We start from the raw sequence: 21018 nt of genomic DNA on the forward strand, positions 1-21018 counted from the left end.
TATAATTTTTATATATATACACTTTTGTCCATATAAAAGAAAGTAGGAGTGGCCTCCATGAACGGAAGGTGAGGTGGACACACACATGAGTAGACAGCTTGACATCAAGAGAGCAGGCCCGGGTCCTGGATTATTGCAAAGGGAGGCAGGAGAACAGGGCGTGGTTCCAGAAGCTACGGGTAGGATGGTGCTGGTGGTCCACAGACCTGCTGCTGTTCAAGTCTGAGGAAGGTGGATGAGAACAGGTGGGGACCCAAGCTGACAGCTGGAGTCCAGACCTGCCCTTGGGAACAAGAGAGATGAGGGAAGGAACTTGTGAGAAGGGGAGGAGAGCCTGCAAAGCCAGCTGCCCTTCCTTCTCCTCCAGTGAAATCGTGGCTAGAGCATGCACACAACAGGCCTAGACAATGAGGCTTGGTGGTAGAGAGGAATGTGAGGGCTGGAGAGAAGGTCTGAGGCCCAGATCAACCCCAGGAAGCAAGAAGATCAGCGCCACAAAGAACATCTCCATCTCTCTGGGCCACAGGGCTCTCCACACCCCTCTGGCTGCCTGTCAACTGCCTGGAGCTGGCGCCAGTGGCCCCTGGCTGGAATTGTGCTCACTGACCCCTCTAGGGACATTTGCCTGCCTCTGGGGCCTGCCCATCCACACCAGCTAAGTGTCAGGCCCCGTGGTATCCTTTGTAGCTCTGCTGCCAGTCACAGTCCCGTGGCCCTGACTGAGGGCGGGGCTTGAGTGTGTCTTGCGCAGAGAAGGGTCATCCCCTTCCAGAGTGGCCAGTCGGGCCTCAATCCGCTCCAGGTCGTCTGAGCCGACTTTGATTTTCACAGCCAGGAGGTGGATATAGGTCTCATAACGGCTTTTCTAGAAAAAAGGCAGAGAAAGGCCAAAAACAAAGTCAAAGGACAAACAAGAAAATGCAAAAAAAAAAAAAAAAAAAGTATTTGGACCTTATGTGACAAAAGACTAATTTCCTTAATATTCAGAGTGCTCTCACAAATCAATAAAAAGGAGATAAACAATCCAATTTAAAAATAGGCAAGGGGTGGGGTGCCTGGGTGGCTCAGTGGGTTAAAGCCTCTGCCTTCGGCTTGGGTCATGATCCCAGGGTCCTGGGATGGAGCCCCATATCAGACTCTCTGCTCAGCAGGAAGCCTGCTTCCTCCTCTCTCTCTGCCTGCCTCTCTGCCTACTTGTGATCTCTGTCTGTCAAATAAATAAATAAAATCTTTAAAAAAAAATAGGGAAGGGGCATACACAGAACTTTAACTCCTAATTTTAAAAATTCAAGTTAAGGGGCAATGATGAGTATGACAGCAAAAGTACAGACAACCAAAATAAAAGTTGACAGATGGGATTACAAAATTTAAAACTCTTGTGTATCAGGGCACCTGGGTGGCTCAGTCAGTTAAGGGTCTGTCTTCAGCTCAGGTCATGATCCCAGGGTCTTGGATTGACCCACCCCCATCAGGCTCCCTGCTTCAGTGGGGAGTCTGCTTCTCCCTCTCCCTTTGCCCCGCCCCCTGCTTGTGTTCTCTTTCTTTCTCTCATAAATAAATAAAAAAAAATCTTTAAAATAAAGGTAAAAGTGCCCCTAAATAAAATCTTTTTAAAAAAAATCTCATGTGTATCAAAGGACAATCAATAGAGTGAAAAGGCAATCCACAGAATGGAAAAAAATATTTGCAAATCCTCTGATAAGGGTCTTCTATCCAGAATATATGAAAAACTCCTACAATTCAACAACAGAAATACAACCCAACTTAAAAAGGGCAAATACCTTAGACATTTCTCCAAAGAAGACATACAAATAGTCAATAAGCTCATAAAATGACATTCAACACCACTCATCATCAGGGAAATGCACCTCAAAACCACAAAGAGATACCCTCTCACACCCACTGGAACATCTACTATAAGAGAAAAGTCAGAGAGTGAGTGTTGGTGAAGGTGTAGGAAGATTAGAACCCTCGTGTGCTGCTGGTGGGAACCATGGCCCACCGCCGTAGGAAACAGTCTGGGGGCGCCTGGTGGCTCTTGATTTTGGTTCAGGTCATGATCCCAGGGTCAATGAGATGGAGCCCCCCACAGGGCTCCGTGCTCACTGGGAAGTCTGCTTGAAATCCTCTCTCTCCTTCTCTCTCTCTGTCATACTCTAATAAAAAATATTTTTTTCCAAAAAAGGAAACAGTATGGTTGTTCTTCAGCAAATTAAAAATAATATTGCCTTGTACTCCAGCAGTACCACTTCTAAGTATATACCCAAAAGAATTTAAGGCAGGTCTCAGAAATATGTGCATATCCAAGTTCATAACAACACTATTTACAAAAGCCAAAAGATGAAAGCAACCCAAATGTCCAGCAGCAGATGAAAAGATAAAGAAGATGTGGTATCTACATACAATGGAATAGTATTCAGCCTTAAAAAGGAAGGAAATTCTAACACATGCTGCAACATGGATAAACTTGAGCATAAGTCAGCCACAAAAACACAAATTCTGTATTATTCCACTAATATGCAGTAACTAGAGGAGTCTGGAGAGACAGAAACTAGAACACTGTTTGCCAAGGATGGGGCAGGGGGAGCTGGAGAAGAGTTGCTCTTTGATGGGTACAGAGATTCAGTTTGGGAATATGAAAAAGTTCTGGAGATCGGAAGCACAACAGTGTGAGTAGGCTTAATACTACTGAACTACACATTTAAAAATGGTTAACATGATAAATTTTATGCTATGTGTATTTACAATTTTTAAAAATTTTTTAAGATTTTATTTATTTATTTGAGAGAGAGAGACAGAGATAGAGAACATGAGCAGGGACAAGAGGGAGAAGCAGTCTCCCTGCTGACCCAGGGCCCCAGGATCATGACCTGAGCCCAAGGCAGATGCTCAACCAACTGAGCCAGCCAGGTGCCCTGTACAATTAAAGAATTTTTAATTCAAATTAAAATAGCAATGAGATACCCCTTACTAAACCTATAAGTTTGGTGATTAAAACATTCAGGAGTGTCCACTGCCAGTGAGTAACATGAACAGAGAAGTACATTCATGAGCTATTTAAAATATTATAGGGACGCCTGGGTGGCTCAGTTGGTTAAGCCACTGCCTTCGGCTCAGGTCATGATCCCAGGGTCCTAGGATCGAGTCCCACATTGGGCTCCTTGCTCGGCAGGGAACCTGCTTCTCTCGCTGCCTCTGCCTGCTTGTGTGTTCTCTCTCTCTCTCTGGCAAATAAATAAAATCTTCTCAAAAAAAATTTTTTTTAAATTAAAGTATTATAAACCTGGGGTGGGGAGGTGCTGGGTGGCTCAGTCATGAACCATTGGACTCTTGATTTCAGCTCAGGTCATGATCTCAGGGTTGTGAGATCCATCCCTGTGTTGGGCTCCATGCTAGGTGTGGAGCCTGCTTAAGATTCTCTCTCTCCGGGGCACCTGGGTGGCTCAGTGGGTTAAAGCCTCTGCTTTCAGCTCAGGTCATGATCTCAGGGTCCTGGGATCGAGCCCCGCATCGGGCTCTCTGCTCAGCAGGGAGCCTGCTTCCTCCTCTCTCTCTCTGTGCCTGCCTCTCTGCCTACTTGTGATCTCTGTCTGATAGATAGATAGATAGATAGATAGATAGATAGATAAATATTCTCTCTCTCCCAGGGAGGTGGGTGAGGGTATGGGGTACTGGGTGACAGGCATTAGGATGGCACATGACATGATAAACAGTGGGTGTTACATGAAACTGATGAATTAGTGAACTCTACATCTGAAACTAATAATGTACTATATGTTGGCTAATTGAATTTAAATTAAAAAAAATAAAGATTGTCTCTCTCCCTCTGCCCCTTCCCCCACCCCTCTCTCTCAAAAAAAAAAAAAAAGTGTTATAAATCGGTAAACATTTAGGAGGGAAATTTGGCCGACTGTAACTGAGGGCCTGACTCTGAGCTTCCAGCCCTCACACAGTCAGGAGAGGCTGAGGTCCTAGAAGAAGCAAAGACGAACAGTGAGAACACACTGTCCTCACCGACTCTGCCACATGAGCAGAAAGACCCTTCACTGCTGGGCTTCACCTCCCCTCCCTCCACACTCCCCCAGTTCAGCCAGGGTAAGTGAGAAAGACCAGAATGCCAGAGTCACACTCAGTCGTTTAGGCTAGGATCCTGGCTCCTACACTTCTTAACCGTTACCTCAAGGAAGTGGCCTGCCCTCTCCAAGCCTCAATTTTCCCATCTGTAAAATGCAGATAATAACCCATTTCTACATGAGGATTAAATCAATCAGTACAAGGGAATCGTGCTGACAACTGACAAGAGATGAGTTCACTGTAGCTTTTGTCATCTCTCTCTCTCTCTCTTTTTTTTTTAACATTGCAGAGAGAGTGGGTCTGAGAAGATTTTGAAAGCTGTACCGCTTTGTTTTTTGAAAGGTCAGGATCTTCCCTGGGAACTCTCCTCTCTTCCTCACACTTCAATAGAAAATAAATGTAGAAATGCAGAGACTGAGATCGGTGACTTCCTGCCTTTCCTGCCCCAAAGGTTCAGTCTAAGCCTCTATATGGTCCACGCCCCCAGCAGGTTAATACAAAGCCCAGTCCAAAAGGGACAAGTGGTTCCTGCCTCCCTCCCCAAGGCTGGCCCCCTCTCGTTCACCTGATGAAGGCTATGCTCCATCAGCCCCATTTACAGAGCATCAGGAGGCAGAATCAGGGTGGGGGCCAGGGAGAGGCAAGATGGAGAGGAGGGAGAACTTAGTTGCTGTGCCTGATAAACATCTGTGGAAAGGAAAGGGAGACAAAACTGGGATAGGTCGTGCAGGTGGGCTTGAGCTGTTTATGGTTTTGTTGTAACAGCTCTCTGAGAGGCTGGGTCGTGGGGGGGTATGGAAGTGAGGAGGGCCTTGGAGAAGAGTGGGGGCCAACTTGTGCTCTTTGAAAGACACAAGTGAGGCACAACTGTTTGATGAACAACTGGCAGCCAGACTGCACAGCCTGGCCCACAGGAGGCCCTGCATGGCTCATGACTGCCTCAGGAGAGCTCCCAAAGTGGAGAACCCTCAAACCAGGAGCCCCCAGCTGCAGAATGATATCGGTGACAGGAGAGGGAGGAGAGCTGGCTTCCTCCTTCTGCCCCCGCCCTGTCCTTCGCAATAGCCCCCAAGTAGAACCCACCTCAAAAGTGAGATAGTGCTCCTTCAGCCGGTTCTCCTCAGCCTCCTTGGACTTGATGCCCTTCTCGATGGGGTGACACCTGTGCTCAACCAGCTCCGCAGTCACCTGCCTCAACTTATTCTCATGAGAACGCAGCTGCTCCTCCTGCAAAGACAAGTCCCGGACTATGAGGTCCCACTCTCAAGATGTCATAGACGTGAGTCTGCACCTGTCATGCTGGATCTGCTTCCGCAAAGGGAAACTGAGGCCTGGCCAGTGTCATCAAGTATGTGGGGGACCTAAGGGAGTGGTCCTCCACCTTCCTCCTTCCCGCCTTGCTTTCACTGGCATCCGCCCTCCTAAATAAATCCACAGCAGGCTCGGGAGATGAGAGACCATCACGCTAGAAGGCCCACACGGACACCTGACACAGACACACCATCCCACCAGAACCAGCCCCCTGCACTGGTTCATATGGACTCACACATGCACACACAAACACAGTGGACTAAGGGACAGTCTGGCCATGGCTACGCCTGGCTCCATACGAGGCACACATTCTCTTGGATTCTTGCCCAGGCACACATGATGGTCAAAGTCCCAGAGTCACACGCAGACAGTCAGAGACACTGTCACTCACGGACAAGTGCGCACATATGTCTCACCCACCAAAGTACAGGCAGACCACTTGGTTCTGTGTGGGCAACAAGCTGCATGTGTGTGCATGTGTGTGATGCATGTGTGCAGTGGGGGTGTGTGTACCCAGCAGGTGTGCATGTACATGTGCACACCAAGTCCCCATATGGTAAACGCATGCGTGGGCTGTGTGTGTGTGGGCACCGTCTGCACGCGCACAGGGGCTCTGGGCAGAAGCTGTGGTTGAGGGGCTCAGCAGAGAGACCCAGGACAAGGGCCCGCTATGAAAGGGGCTCTGACAAAGACAGGAAGTATGGAGCTCCTCCTGCCCTCCGCCTCCCAAGGGGTGCTCCACCATGTATCCTCTCCTCTCCAGAAAACCCCTGAAAAACTCAAGTACTGATGAGCAAGAGTTTTTTTAGGATTACAAATAAAATACTTGAGGGTAAGTTAGAAGAGCAAAAGAGCCCTAGATGAGGACCCAGCCTGTCTCCCTGTGACACAGCCCATCCCTGGTTTCCTGTGACACACACAGTCTCTCACATCCAAGCTCAGACATGCACCATGCCCAAGACCCACAATGACATCGATAGGCTATCACACCATTGGCAGAGAAGAATGCAGGCCTCTGTGTGGTGCCTATATTATCCACCCCACTGAGGGTGGCCTCAGTCTTCCCATCTGTAAATGGGCATGGGGTGCAATGGGAATGGAGAAGATCTGTCTCTTCACCCTGTCTCTTAGCCCAAGACCAGGCACCATATAGGAGATGAGGTAGAGACTGCTGAATGGCGCCAGGGGGGAGAGGTGCTGGACGCAGCCTGAGGAGGTGGTGTTGGGGTCCCAGGAGATCATACCTGGCAGAGGCGAGTGGTGCAAGAGGGCAGCAGGGGCCGACAGAACTTCTTCATGGAGCTGACAGCAGCAGGGAAGGAGGGGGCTGAGAAGATGGCAGCTACCAGGTTGATCCTAAGAATCCAGGACAGCATTTCTTCCTTGCTCCTGGGGACAGGAGGAGAGGGGAGAGGGCACCAGCTCCTCACAATAGGACTCCCTGTCCCCCACCCAGCACCCAGGACCCACTGCTATCCTGGCACAGGGTGGGAGTTACTCCTTTCACAAAGGGGGACAAAGGAGTGAGGGGAGATGGCAGAATGGGGGCTGGATGGGTCCGGTCAAGTCTGTGTAGGGAGCTCGCCTCTGTCCCAGCTTCTGGGTTAAGACCTGGATTTTCACATGGAAAGAAAGTTGTCCAGGTCCAGAGTTAACAGTCATGGGTCAGTGGGCCCAGACTGATCCCTGGATCTCTGGGTATCCTAGAGGCAACAGGCAAGGGGTATCCCCACTCAGGCCTCTGGTCCCTGCCCCACTACCTCGCCCACAATGCCCACTCCCATCCTGAGAGGTCATCTACCAGCCTCTCTGCTTTTAAGGTCCTCTGACATATGAAACTCCAATCTCAAGTCACAGAATAAGGTGTAGAGGAGTGGACAGAAGGCCTTCCAGGGACACTGTAAGCCGAGTCTTTCCCATTCATTTCCCCACCCTGATTTACAGTGAGGGAAGATTCATTACGACCCCATTTGCCCTGATGTAGGGACTTCAGTGTGCACCAGAATGTTTGGCCTGTTAGAACACAACTGCTGGCCCAGCCCCACAGCTTCTGATTCAGTAGGTCTATGTGGGGCCAGAAAAACTGCATTTCTAACACGTTTCCAGGAGATGCTGACAGGCCCACACTTGAGAACCTGTACTTCAGGGGACCCCAGCTGTCAGTCTGTGCCACGCAGACAAACTCACTCTTATGGCTGACATGAGGGCAAGCCGACAGCACCTCACCTAAGGCAGGTGAGGAGCAGGGTGCAGTCAGTCAAGGCTGTAGGCCCTGAGCCCAGGGTGGGAGGGAGGGGCTCCCACTCCTACTTACGGTGCCTGGAAGAGGAAGACCCTCCAGTCAGCTGTCTTCAGCTTGAGCACATTGGACTTCTTGCTGTAGTCGGAGGCCCTGGTGGCCAGAGCATGGTGCACGCGAATGGCATTCTTCAGGTCGCCCTCGGACAGAGCTTTGTCAGGCCTGTATTCATCCTGGACAGGTGGGCCAGGGGCAGGCAAGCCTCTGTCATCACCAGGCTTGGGTTCACTAACCTACACTTCCTCCACCCTCGCCATCCCTCCCTCGTGCTGTCACTCCTGTCCCTTCACTCCCTCCATTCTTTAGCTCTTGCCACTGTGGTACCGTGCCCACCCCAACAAAGCCCACCAGCCACGCCTCTCCACAGCCTGGTTTGTCCCAAAGCTCAGAGCTTCCACTGTGTATCTTCTGAGCCCCTGGGTATTTGAAAGATTCCTCCCGGAAAACCCGAAGCTCTGTGAGCCCGAGTCAGGCTTTAATGGGGGAAGGACTCAGCATCTGCCTAAGCCCCAGGTCCTGCCACTCTGGGCACCACTAGACAGGGGTCGGTTGAAGGACAGCACTGACCCTTCCTGGGTAAGGGCTCTGGGGCAGTCTCTCACCTTCTGTAGATACAGGATGGTCCCTTTGAGCACCGCGTAGAATTTCTTCCAGCCACGCCTCCCACGGGGTGCTAGGGATGGGGGTATGGGTAGTGCAGCCACAACTATGCAGCCCGATATCTCCTCCCCTGCATGCCCCTACATGTCTACCAGGGTGTGCAACCCTAGAGCAGTGACTATGGGAACCAGCACCTCTCCCCTGAACTAGCATCCCTCCCCGTGCCCCTTCCCCCGCCTGACACCCACTCCTCTTGCCATCCATGTCGGCGTGAGTCTTCCGAGTCAGCACACCATGCTTGTAGGTGGTAGCACTGAGAGCCTGTGGGACATCCAGGAAGGGGTTGCCACCATCCAAGATCCGTGTCACTTTCTTGGTGCCTGTCCCAAACTTGTCATCCACCAGCTCAGACAGTGATTTCCTCAGCTCGTCCTCATCACTAGGAAAATGCTAGGCCTGAGCACCATCTCCATGGAAGCCTTAGCCCCACATGGACATGTTCTCTCCCCACCAACCCATCTCTAGGAAAGAGTCAGAGGTAATGAGGAGAGATAAGAAGGTTCTGATTCCAGATCACAGATCCAGATCTTTGATCCGTCCCCTCACTCTTCACTTCTGACCCAAGTCCTCTGAGCTGTGATTCTTGGCCTCCAAGCTCTCTCTAATGCTTACCATTGACCACAAAGTTGGAGACCTTACTAGTTTTATTCCTGGTCTTTCTTCTCCTCTTTCCAACCCTGAAAGCCCAGTCCCAGGGAGCAGTGACCCATAGCCAGACTGAAGTGGCTGCCCAAGCCCCACAGACACTGTCTGAGCTGGCCCTGGGCCAGTAGATGAGGGCCCTAAAGTTTAGGTTCCCAATTAGAGCCCTGGGAGAAAATGTCAGCTCTTCCCAGGGTTGTTGGGCTTCCTAACAATCCTTACATGTGTGACCTCTACATGAACCCAAAGACCAAGGTTGCCCTGGGGAACACAGGAGGCTGGGGCAGCCACTTTCCCCAGGAGCCTCTCAGTCTCCTGACCCAGCAAGGTCACCACACCTCTTTCCAGATGGCTGGGCACCTCCAGGTCTCACTGCCTTTGCAGGGGAAGAAGTTGGCAGACAACCACCTCTCTCTACTGCCAAGAACAGTCACTACATAAATATGGTCATATTCTTAGTGTTATAGGGGGATTCGTGCCTCCTGTCTGCCTACCTCCCAAAACGGGAAGAGCTATCATCATTGGAATAGTGCCAATATCCCCAGTACAGAAAATAAGTTGTGGACATCATGAAACTAAAGTCACAGTTTAATTAATTCCATACAAGTTTAACATTGTACACTTTTTATCAAGACAGAAAATGTACCCTAAGGGGAACTTAACACCTGGTGCTGGCCAGCTGGACAGGGGTCACCAGAGCTGTGGGTTGGGAGAAATCAGCACCATGGAGAGTGACAGGCGTGCCCTCCAGGCACCGTCAGCCACTCCCCCTTCTCCTTCCCAGTGATTCACTTTCCCTATACCTGTGCCCATGGGTACTACTCACATGGCCCATTCCAGCTTTTCATTCTTGATAGAGTTGTAAAGGGTCTGGGACAGAGGAAAAGAGAAAGAGAGGAGTTCAGATGAAGAGTCACAGAAATCTCCATCAACCTTTAGTAATGTGGTTGCAGTGAGGAAGCAACTTTCTAGTCAGTGGGACAAAATAAATGTATGATTCACAACTGTTGGATGGGCGAATGAATGAGGGATGGGTGGGTAGATGATTGTTTAGATGAATGGGTGTATAGATTTGAGGAAGAGTTGGATAGATAGGTTGGTGGGTAGGTAGATGGGTGGGGAAATGAGTGGGTAGGAGAGTGTTCAAGGGTGTAGGAGATGTATGTGTGGATGATGGGTGAATGTGTGGGAGGAGGGGCAGGTGAATGATTTTCTGGATAGGTGAATGGATAAAAGGATGGGGGCATGTGAGGTTGGGTGAATGGGTAGATGGGGAGAAGTGAATAGGTGGGTGTTGGGACTGGGATTATTTAGTCTCACTTACAAATACATTCTTAACAAGCCCTTCTTGATGGTGAAGAAGATAATTATGATAAGAAGAGTGATGGAGACAATGTCCTATTTTTTGGCCTCCAGACCCACTATCCAACTTCCTACCTGGTATCATCATATCCTTCAAACCCACTATCTGAAACTGAACTCATCAGGACACCTGGGTGGCTCAGTCAGTTGAGTATCTGACTCTTGATTTCAGCTCAGGTCATGATCTCAGGGTGGTAAGAGCAAACCCTGCATCAGGCTCTGTGCTGGGTGTGGAGCCTGCTTAAGATTCTCTCTCTCTCCAGGGTGCCTGGGTGGCTCAGTGGGTTAAAGCCTCTGCCTTCGGCTCAGGTCATGATCCCAGGATCCTGGGATAGAGCCCCACATGGGGCTCTCTGCTCAGCAGGGAGTCTGCTTCCCTTCCTCTCTCTCTGCCTGCCTCTCTGCCTACTTGTGATCTCTGTCAAATAAATAAAATAAATAAATTTTTTAAAAATTAAAAAAAAAAAAGATTCTCTCTCTCCCTCTCCTTCTGCCCCTCTTCCTGCTCACTCTCACACTCTCTCTCTTAAAAAAATCTTTAAAAAATAAAACTGAACTCCTCATTTACCCCCCAAAAAACCTGCCCCTCTTCCTCCAAGGCAGAGAACCGACCAGGCCTAAGAGGCCAGAGTTCCACCCTGGGCTTCAGCTTTAGGGGAAAACTAGAATCCCTTAATTCCTGGTGATGTTGGAGAAATGGGTGAGTTTTTCCCTGTGATGATGACAATGACATTTGTGGTGATGGTGGTGGTGGAGATAAAGGTAGTGATGATGGCAGTGGCAGATATGACAACTGTTGGTAGCTTTGAGGGTTACTGTGACAGCAATGAAGAGAATGGAGTATTAAAACAAATCTCATAAAGTGTACCCCTCTGTCTAACTCAGGGAACAGGTAACAGTCAAATGTTGAACTGGATGGTCACTAACTCTATCCCAAAGTCATGGTGGCCCTGACCCCAGTATTAAAAACGTAGACTTCTGGAAGGGCCTGGCTGGTTCAGTCAGTAGGACATGTGACTCTTGATCTCGGGGTCATGAGTTCGAGTCCCATGTTCGGTGTAGAGATTACTTTTTTTTTTTTTTTAAGATTTATGTATTTATTTGAGGAGGGGAGGGGCAGAAGGAAAGGGAGAGAGAGAATCTTAGGCAGTCTCCTTGCTGAGTGTGGAGCCCAAAGCAGGGCTCGATCTCACAGCCCTGAGATCATGACCTGAGCTGAAATCAAGAATCAGACACCAAAAAAAAAAAAAAAAAAGAATCAGACACGTAACCAACTGAATGACCCATGTGCCCCCGATGTAGAAGGTTTTTTGGGTTTTGGTTTTTTTTAAATCTAGACTGTCAGGATGTAGTAGAGCAGAGACCTCTCTCCTCCCCACGTGCTCCAGGTACATTTCGGGGAATGGGAACTCAACAGGTTTTACCTTCAGCAGGTCTTTGGCAAAGTCTTGGCCATCATTCAGCTGGTCCAAGTTGGCAATGAATTGCTGGCAGGACATCTTTTTGCCAATGTTCTGTAACGGAGAAATGGTTCTGCCTGAGAACAGGGTTGAAGGCAGGTATGATCCCCACACCCTGCCCTGCCCAGCCAAAAGTGATGAAGGAGCATCAAGGGTAGTAATGAAAAATACTGCCTAGAATTCCCTTTGTGTCCAAGAATTCACGAAACTCTTTTTCACTTTCAAGATTCTATGTGATCCTCAATGAGAAGTTGGGAATTTTCCTCAAACCCAGATGGAATCAGGTTGAATTAAATAACATAACAGATGACATCTGCCAGGTGCCTAGAATGTTTCAGGTATTGTACTTGACATGCATTATTTTATTTCCTTTTCATAACAAGGAGAAAGTGAGGTGGGTGTTACTATTATCCCCATTTGACAGGTAAGGAAACTGAGATGTAGGAAGGTGAAGTGATGTGCCCATGATCACACAGCAAGGAAGTGGAAGGGCTGAGTGTGTCTGACACCAAAGCCCATGCTCTCACCCGCTACTCCATGGTTAACTCTCCCAAGGTCACACAGCACCAGGACTTGAACCCAGGCCTCTTGGCTGCTGAGCAGAAGCTCTGTGTATTCCGTCACAATTGTCTCACCCTCTCACCTGTACAGAGGGGCGGCAAGACCTCCAAGAGGTAGGTGAAGTGAGGGAGAGGTTTGTCTTAAGAGAATCAAAAATCAATTTCCACCAATACACATGGGTACCCCATGCTGAGCTGGGCTGGGACCGAGGGAACCCGAGCAGATGGCCTCACTCCAGAAGGCACAAAAAGACAAAGAGCTGTAAATGACTATACCCCAAGTTCTGCATTTTTTAAACCACTGAATAGCAGAGGGGCTCCAGCCCTCCAAACCCAACACCTGATGTGCATACTTTCAGATTCTTCTTGCAATATCCATGTCTCAGGACACACTGAGTGGCACTTCACCTTTGTGAAGACAAAGACCCTTGAACACTAGATACTTATTGGTGTAGGAGTTTGTGGATTTAGGTTGGCTATAAGAGACTATTTTCCAAGACCTAACTACAGATGGGAATAGGTATTGGCCCCACAAAAAGACTTCATAATAAAATAAGTTTATTTACATGTTTCAGAGTCTTTAATATGATTGTGTGCATTGAGAGTCTCCAAAGGAAGGATTCCATGTACAGCCTCTCAAATTCATTGACCTTGTCAGCATTTTAACAAGGAGAATCTATTAACATCATGTGGGACATTCACATACCACAGAAAATAATCCAGGAAACAAGGATATAAGGCTTTATCAGTAGCTGACAAGCAAGAATTTTCTACACCTTTCCAAAAGGTTAAGGAGACATCCTACCTGCGCCGTGATATAGTATATTTCATATATTTATGTGGATATTTTATACATACATATATGTAATATATGTATTTTCATATGCTGCCACTTATGTGTGCATTCATAATAGAGGGATATGAGGCAATAATGTCTGGGTTCCACACACTGAACTTCCCCCAGCCACCTCAGGAATTCAAAATAAAAAAAAAATTACCAGGCAAGATTTTCAATCCCAGAAATGACAGGCTAACTTGCTGCAAATGAATGTTCCTAACTGAAACAAGTGCTGGTCAAAATATCAAAACTTCTGGGTGAAGGCACTAAAGAAATGTAAGAGCAGTGGGAACTTCAAGGGTAAAGATCCTGGAAGAAGGGAAGCATGGAGATGTGAGCCCCATAAGGAGAAGCTTTCCTACCTGAAGCATTTGCTGGTTCACAAGCAGTGGCCAAAAGGGTGAGCAACTGAACAGTCAGCAGGACTGAGGAACAAAAATGGGAATTCAGAGCCCACCAAGGATGAGGGGCCCTGGGGAAACACCCCAGTCAGACTTTAATACAAATGTTGAAATTAAGAAAGGAAATACTAAAGGGATTTTTCTGGCAGAAGGAAAATTATCCCAGATGGAAGCATGAAGAAGCAGAAAGGAATGAAGAGTAACAAAAAGGATGGCTACATCCAAATGAATACTGATTATATAAAACAATGATATGATAAGAAAGTTTTCTGGGGAAGGGCACCTGAGTAGCTCAAACGGTTGAGTGACTCTGGATCTTGGCTCAAGTCTTGATCTCAGGGTTGTGAGTTCAAGGTCTTAAGATTGTGTTGGGCTCCATATTGAGCATGGAGTCTACAGAAGAATAAGAATAGGAATAAGAATAAAGGAAGGAAGTTAGTTAATTAGTTAGTTTTCTGGGAAATAAAGTATAGAGAAAGATCTAATAGTTTAAAAGATGACAACAGTAATATATAAGTAAGAGGGCAACAGTAATATACAAGTTAAGAGGGAGAAATGGAGTTAAACTGTTTTAAGGTGATTTCATTGCTCAGGAACTGGAAAAAATACATTAATAAGTTAGGATGCACTGAAAACAACAAAAAGAAATCATAAAGAATGAACTAACAGGCTAAAAGGATAAAAGGGAATTCTAAAAAATGCTTAAATAATCCAAAAGTAGGCAAGAAAGGAGAAAAAAAGGAACATAGAATGGTAAGTCAGAGAAAACAAGTTGTATCCTGGTAGGTTTTAATTTAATTATATTAGTAATTCATTAAATGGTCAAATTAATGGGACACCTAGGTGGCTCAGTCATCATATGTCTGCCTTTGGCTCAGGTCATGATCCCAGAGTCCTGGGATGGAGCCCTGTGTCAGGCTCCCTGCTCTGCAGGGGAGCCTGCTTTTCCCTCTCCCACTCCCTTGGCTTGTGCTCCTGCTCTCTCTCTCTCTCTCTCTCAAATAAATAAATAAAATCTTTTTTTTTAAATGGCCAAATTAAGAGGCAAAGATTATCAGATTTGATTTTTTTTAAAAGTGTATCATAAAAGACATACCTTTTAAATATAAGGAGACAGAAAACTTAAAAACAAAGGATGGAAAGAGATATACATGCAAACACTAACAAAAGAACTCCAGTATAACCACACTAATATCTGAGAAAATAGACTTGAAGACAGGAAGCCTTACTAGAGATGAAAAGAGACATTTCATAGTGATAAGAAGGCCAGATGATATAAGCATCTGAAATGTGCATGCATCTAATAACATAGTCTCAAAAAATAAAAGACAAAAATTGTCAGAACCAAAAAAAGAAAGATACTTTCACAATTTTGGTTGGAAATTTTAACACTGCTCTCTCAGTAACAGAAGAACAAAAATACGAAACAATTCATTAACAACAATTAGATAAAATGGACGAATTCTGGAAACACACAAACTATTAAAAATGCTCAAGCAGAAATAGAAAATCTGAATAGATCTGTAAGAAGTAAAAAGATTGAAGGACACCTGGATGGCTGAGTAGGTTAATCATCTGCCTTCGACTCAGGTCATGATTTCAGAGTCCAGAGACCGAGACCCGCATCAGGTTCCCTGCTCAGCAGGGAGTTTGCTTTTCCCTCTGCCTCTCACCCTGCCCTGCTCATGCTCTCATTCTCAAATAAATAAATAAGAACTTAAAAAAAAAAAGTAAAAATATTGAACCAATTATCACAAAAACCTCACAAAAGAAAAGCCAAAAGCCAGATGACTTCAGTAGTAAACTTTACCAAACATTTAAAGAACAATTAACACCAATACTCCTCAAACTCAACCAAAAAATTGACAAAGAAGGAAAACTTCCTAACTCCTTCTTTAAGGCCAACATTACCTTGATAACAAAACCAGAAAAAGAAGATCACAAGAAAACTACATAACGATATCCCCCAGAAATATAAATACAAAAACCCTCAACAAAATACTAATAAACAGAATCCAGCAGTATTTTGAAAGGATTATATACCATGATCAAATGGAATGTATCCCAGTAATGCAAGTGTGATTCAACAAAGAGAAATCTAACAATGTAATACACTACATTAATAGAATGAAGGGTGGGGAGGAAAGCCACATGTTCATCTCAATTGATGCAGAAAAAAATATTTCACAAAATTCAACACTCCTTTCATGATAAAAATAAAAATAAAACACTGAACAAAGTAGGAATAGAAGAGAATTTCCTCAGTATGATAAAAGGCATTTATGAAAATTCACAGTTAACATCAAACTCAATGATGAAAGACTGAAAGCTTTCCCCCTGAGATTAGGAAAAAGCAAGAATGCCCACTTTCCCCAGTTCTCTACATTGTACTAGCAGTTCTGGTCAGAGCAATTAGGCAAGCAAAAGAAGTAAAAGGCATCCAAATTAGAAAGAAGTAAAACTATCTCTATTCATAGATGGCATGACCTTGTATACAGAAAATCCTAAAGGACACAACCAAAAAATGAACACATTCAGCAAAGTTGCAAAATACAAAATCAGCATATAAAAATCAATGTTAAGTAAAGAATAATCACAAACTGAAATTAAGAAAACAATTTCGGAGCACCTGGGTGGCTCAGTGGGTTAAGCCTCTGCCTTCGGCTCAGGTCATGATCCCAGGGTCCTGGGATCGAGCCCCACATCGGGCTCTCTGCTCAGCAGGGAGCCTGCTTCTTCCTTCCTATCTGCCTGCCTCTCTGCCTACTTGTGATTTCTCTCTCTGTCAAATAAAAAATAAAAAAAAAAAAGAAAACAATTTCATTTACGGTAACATCAGGAAGAATTATACACTTAGAAATAAATTTAACCAAGGAGATAAAAAGACTTGTATACTGATAACTACAAAAGATTGCAAAAAGAAATTAAAGACCTAAATAAACAGAAAGACCTCTGGTATTCATGGATTGGAAGACTTAATCTAGCTACAATGGTAATACTCCCCAAACTGATCTATAGATTCAATACAATCCCTATCAAAATCCCAATGGCCTTTTTTGTAGAAATGTAAAACCTTATACTCAAATACGTATATAATTGTAAGGGTTCCCAATACCCAAAAGAATCTTGGAAAAGAACAAAGTTAGAAGACTCATACTTCCTGATACCAAAACTTACTAAAGACCTACATAATCAAGACAGTGCAGCACTGGCATAAATATAGACATATAGATCAATGACACTAAATTAAGAGTCCCTAAATAAAGCCATACATCTTTAGACAATCAACTGGTTTTTACTGAAAAATCTGACATAAAACACTGCATCCGTTTAAGGTATACAGTGTGTTACTTTGATATATTAATATATTGTAATATTGTGGTCAATTAATATGACCAAGACCATCTAATGAAGAAAGAATGGTCTCTTGAACAAATGGTGCTGGGACAATTGGATATCCACAGCAAAAGGATGAAACTGGACCCTTACCTTACTCCATTTATAAAAATTAATTCAATGGGGCGCCTGGGTGGCTCAGTGGGTTAAAGCCTCTGCCTTCGGCTCAGGTCATGATCCCAGGGTCCTGGGATCGAGCCCCGCATCGGGCTCTCCGCTCAGCGGGGAGCCTGTTTCCTCCTCTCTCTCTCTGCCTGCCTCTCTGCCTACTTGTGATCTGTCTGTCAAATAAATAAATAAAATCTTAAAAAAAATTAATTCAAAATGGATCAAAGATCAAAACATAACAGTCAACACCATAAAACTCTTAGAAGAAAACATAGGAGTAAATTTTCATAACCTTGGATTTGGCAATGGTTTCTTTCTTTTTTTTTTTTTTTTGGCAATGATTTCTTAAATGACACCAAAAGTACAAGCAAAAAGGAAAAAAAGAACAGAGAAATTGAATTTCATAAAAATTAAAAACTTCTGCACCAAAAGATATATCAAGAGAGTAAAAAGACAACCCAAAGAACAGGTAAAATTTCTGCTAACCATATATCTGATAAGAGTACCATATCCAGAATATATAAACTCAACAACAAAAACACAAACGATGCAATTAATAATGAACAAATCCATTGGGGCACTTGGCTAGCTCAGTTGGTGGAACCTTCGACTCTGGATCTCAGGGTTGTGAGTTCAAGCCCCATGATTGGTGTGGAGATCACTTAAAAATAAAATCTTCAGGGGCACCTGGGTGGCTCAGTCATTAAAGGTCTGACTTCAGCTTGGGTCATGGTCCCAGGGTCCTGGGATCAAGGCCCGCATCCGGCTCCCTGCTCAGCAGGAAGCCTGCTTCTCCCTCTCCCTTTCCCCCTGCTTGTGTTCCCTCTCTCGCTGTGTCTCTGTCAAATAAATAAAATCATTAAAAATAAAATAAAATAAAATCTTTAAAGGGCACCTGGGTGGTTCAGTTGGTTAAGTGTAAGACTCTTGATTTCAGCTAAGGTCATGTTCTCAGGGTCATGAGATTAAGCCTCCCATTAGGCTTTGCACTGAGTGTAGAGCCTGCTTAGGATTCTCTCTCTCTTCCCCTCTGTCTTCCCCAGCCTCTTCACCCAACCGCACTCCCACATGCGTGTGTGCTCTAAAAAAAACTCTTAAATAAAAATATTTTTAAATCAAATCTTTGAAAAATAAAAAATAAAAATGAGCAAAGGATTAAGGATTTTATTTATTTATTTGCGAGAGAAAGCACATGGGTGGGGGGGTAGGGGAAGGAGCAGAGGGAGAGGGAGAGAATCTCAATCAACTCCCCATAGGGTTTGATCTCACAACCCTGAGATCACGACCTGAGCCAAAACCAAGAGTCAGAGGCTTAACCAACTGAGCCACCCAGGTGCCGCTAAGGATTTAAATAGACATTTCTCCAAAGAAGATACACAAATGATCAATAAGCACATGAAAAGACACTCAACATCACTAACCATTTGGGAAAGGCAAATCAAAACCACAAGAAGATATTAAGATGGCTACTATCAAAACACAGAAAACAAGTGCTGGCAAGGATGTGGAGAAATTGAAAACTGGTACAGTGCTGGTGGGAACATAAAAAGGCTCAGTCACTTTGGAAAACAGTACGACTGTTTTTCAGAAAGTGAAAAATGATATTAGCATATGATCCATCAATACCACTCCTGGGCATATACCCAAAAGGAATTTAAAGCAGGGCCTCAAAGAAATACCCACACATCCATATGTCCATAGCAGTATTATTCACAGAAACCAAAAGGTAGGAGCAATCCAAGCGTCCATAAGCAGACAGAAGGATAAACAAAATGTGATACATACAGACAATGGAGTATTATTCAGCCTTAAAAAGTAAAGAAATTCTGTCACAGGCTACAACATAGATGAACCACAAGGACATTATGATAAGTGGCATATATCAGTCACAAAAATATAAATTCTCTATGACTCCTCTTGTTTGAGGAATCTAGAGTAGCCAAATTCACAGAAGCATCGAATGGAACAGTAGTTGTCAAGCACAAGGTAGAGGGTGGGTGTTGTTTATTATCTAGAGAGTTTCAGTTTGGGGAGATAAAAAAGTTCTGGAGGTTACTTGCATAGCAATGTGATATACTTAACACTATGGAACTAAACTACATAAGATGGTAACTTTTATGCTCTGCATATTTCACCACAAATTAAATTTTTTTTTACTATAATTGTTACATAAATTTTTTTAAATCCAGAAAAAAAAAATGGGCAAGTTACTCAAGTAGACATTTCTCCAAAGAAGTCGTAAAGATGTCCAACAAAAACATGAAAAGATGCTCCAGCATCACTAGTCATCAGGGGAATGCAGATGGAAACCACAATGAGATACCGCCTCATACCCACTAGGATGCTGATCCCTAAAAATGACAAGGAGTGGGGTTTTCTATTTATTTGTTTTAAAGATTTTATTTATTTGACAGAGAGAGACAGCCAGAGAGGGAACACAAGCAGGGGGATTGAGAGAGGGAGAAGCAGGGAGCCCGATGCAGGGCTCGATCCCAGGACCCATGACCCTGACTTAAGGCAGACACCCAACGACTGAGCCACCAGACGCGCCCAGGAAAGGCAGTGTTAATGAGGATGTGGAGAAACTAAAACCCTCACACACTGGCGGCGGGAATTTAAAACGTCTCAGCCGCTATGGAAAACATTTTCACAGTTCCTCAAAAAGTTAAGCACAGAATTCGCATGTGAGGGAGCTAGTCTATTCCTAGGAATTGAAAACAAGTGTTCAAACAACAACAACAATGGTACACAAATGTTCACAGCAGCATGATTCACAATACCCAGAAGGCGGAACAACCCAAATATCCATTGGCAGGTAAACGGATAAACAAACTGTGGTGTATCATGCAGTGGAAGGTTATCTGGTCCTAAAAAGAATGAAGTATTGACACATGCTAGAAAGTGGACGAACATTGAAAACAAGTGCAAGTCAAAGAAACCAGGCACAAAAGGCCACATATTGTATGACCAAATTCACATGAAATACACAGAATAGGCAAATCCAAAGAAAAAGAAAGCAAATTAGGGTTGCCAGGGGTGGGAGGGATGAGAGAATGGGGTGTGACTGCTAATGGGCACAGGGTTGCTTTTGGGGTGATGAAAAAGTTCTGGAAGTATAGAGTGGTGATGATTGCACACCATGTGAATGTACTTAATTCCACTGAATTGCATACTTCAAAATGGCTAAAATGGTATGTTATGTGTACTTTGCCACAATAAAAAAAAAAATAACTAAGGATGTACAAGACTTGCATGACACAATTAAAAGACTTGACCTTATCTACACATACAGAACATGACAAGCACCAGCTGCAGAATGGACTTCCTTTACAAGCCCACATGAAACATCTATGAAAATTGTGCATCTGAAGAACATGCACCTAGCCCCTCTGCCAGCTGTTTTATTCCCTCTCTAACCGGAGCTGTTTCTGGGGCCCTCGCAGGCCCCACCTTCCCGAGATGCCCACATCCACCATGGAGTGCAAGGGGGACAGCTCCAAGCAGGGGAAGCCGCTCCCGTGGAGAGCCTCTGGAGAGCTCATGGAACTGCAGCCAGGCCCCGGGCTAAGTGCCATCTCCTAAAGCCACAGGAAGCATACATGGCAAATCAGAGATTTAGTGAGGTAAGTAACTTGCCCCAGGCCATACAGCTGTCATGTGAGGAAGTACAGGGGACTCTGGCCCAGAACCCTTTCCCCTGATCCTTTTGCAATAGTGCCTCAAGAGAGAACACCGGGATCCTAAAGGTCTACTGCCTGCAGATACCACCATCCTGTCCCTCCCACGAGAGCGCCGGGAAGGGGCTGGTGTTTCTCTTCAGCCACCGGCACTGAGGTGGGCCAGCGGCAACGAACCACCCAGCTTAGGGGTATCCTCAGCCTAAGGGGTCACTGGACAGGGGCTACTG

At 45.3% G+C, this 21018-nt stretch overlaps 1 protein-coding gene across 1 annotated transcript in view; it reads right to left on the reverse strand.

Moving 5' to 3' along the window:
• Positions 1-655: 655 nt before the first annotated feature.
• Positions 656-21018, reverse strand: part of PSD2 (pleckstrin and Sec7 domain containing 2) — a gene marked incomplete at its 3' end in the record, with an annotated part of 54273 nt that continues 33910 nt past the window's right edge. Inside the window, 8 exon segments of the mRNA XM_080804478.1 lie at positions 656-865; positions 5158-5301; positions 6630-6774; positions 7700-7857; positions 8287-8357; positions 8533-8723; positions 9813-9856; positions 11773-11862. Coding sequence (XP_080660604.1) covers positions 656-865; positions 5158-5301; positions 6630-6774; positions 7700-7857; positions 8287-8357; positions 8533-8723; positions 9813-9856; positions 11773-11862 — 1053 coding nt within the window.

The sequence above is a fragment of the Martes martes genome (genome assembly GCF_963455335.1).
Source record: "Martes martes genome assembly, chromosome: 5".
In the NCBI taxonomy this organism is placed as follows: Eukaryota; Metazoa; Chordata; class Mammalia; order Carnivora; family Mustelidae; genus Martes; species Martes martes.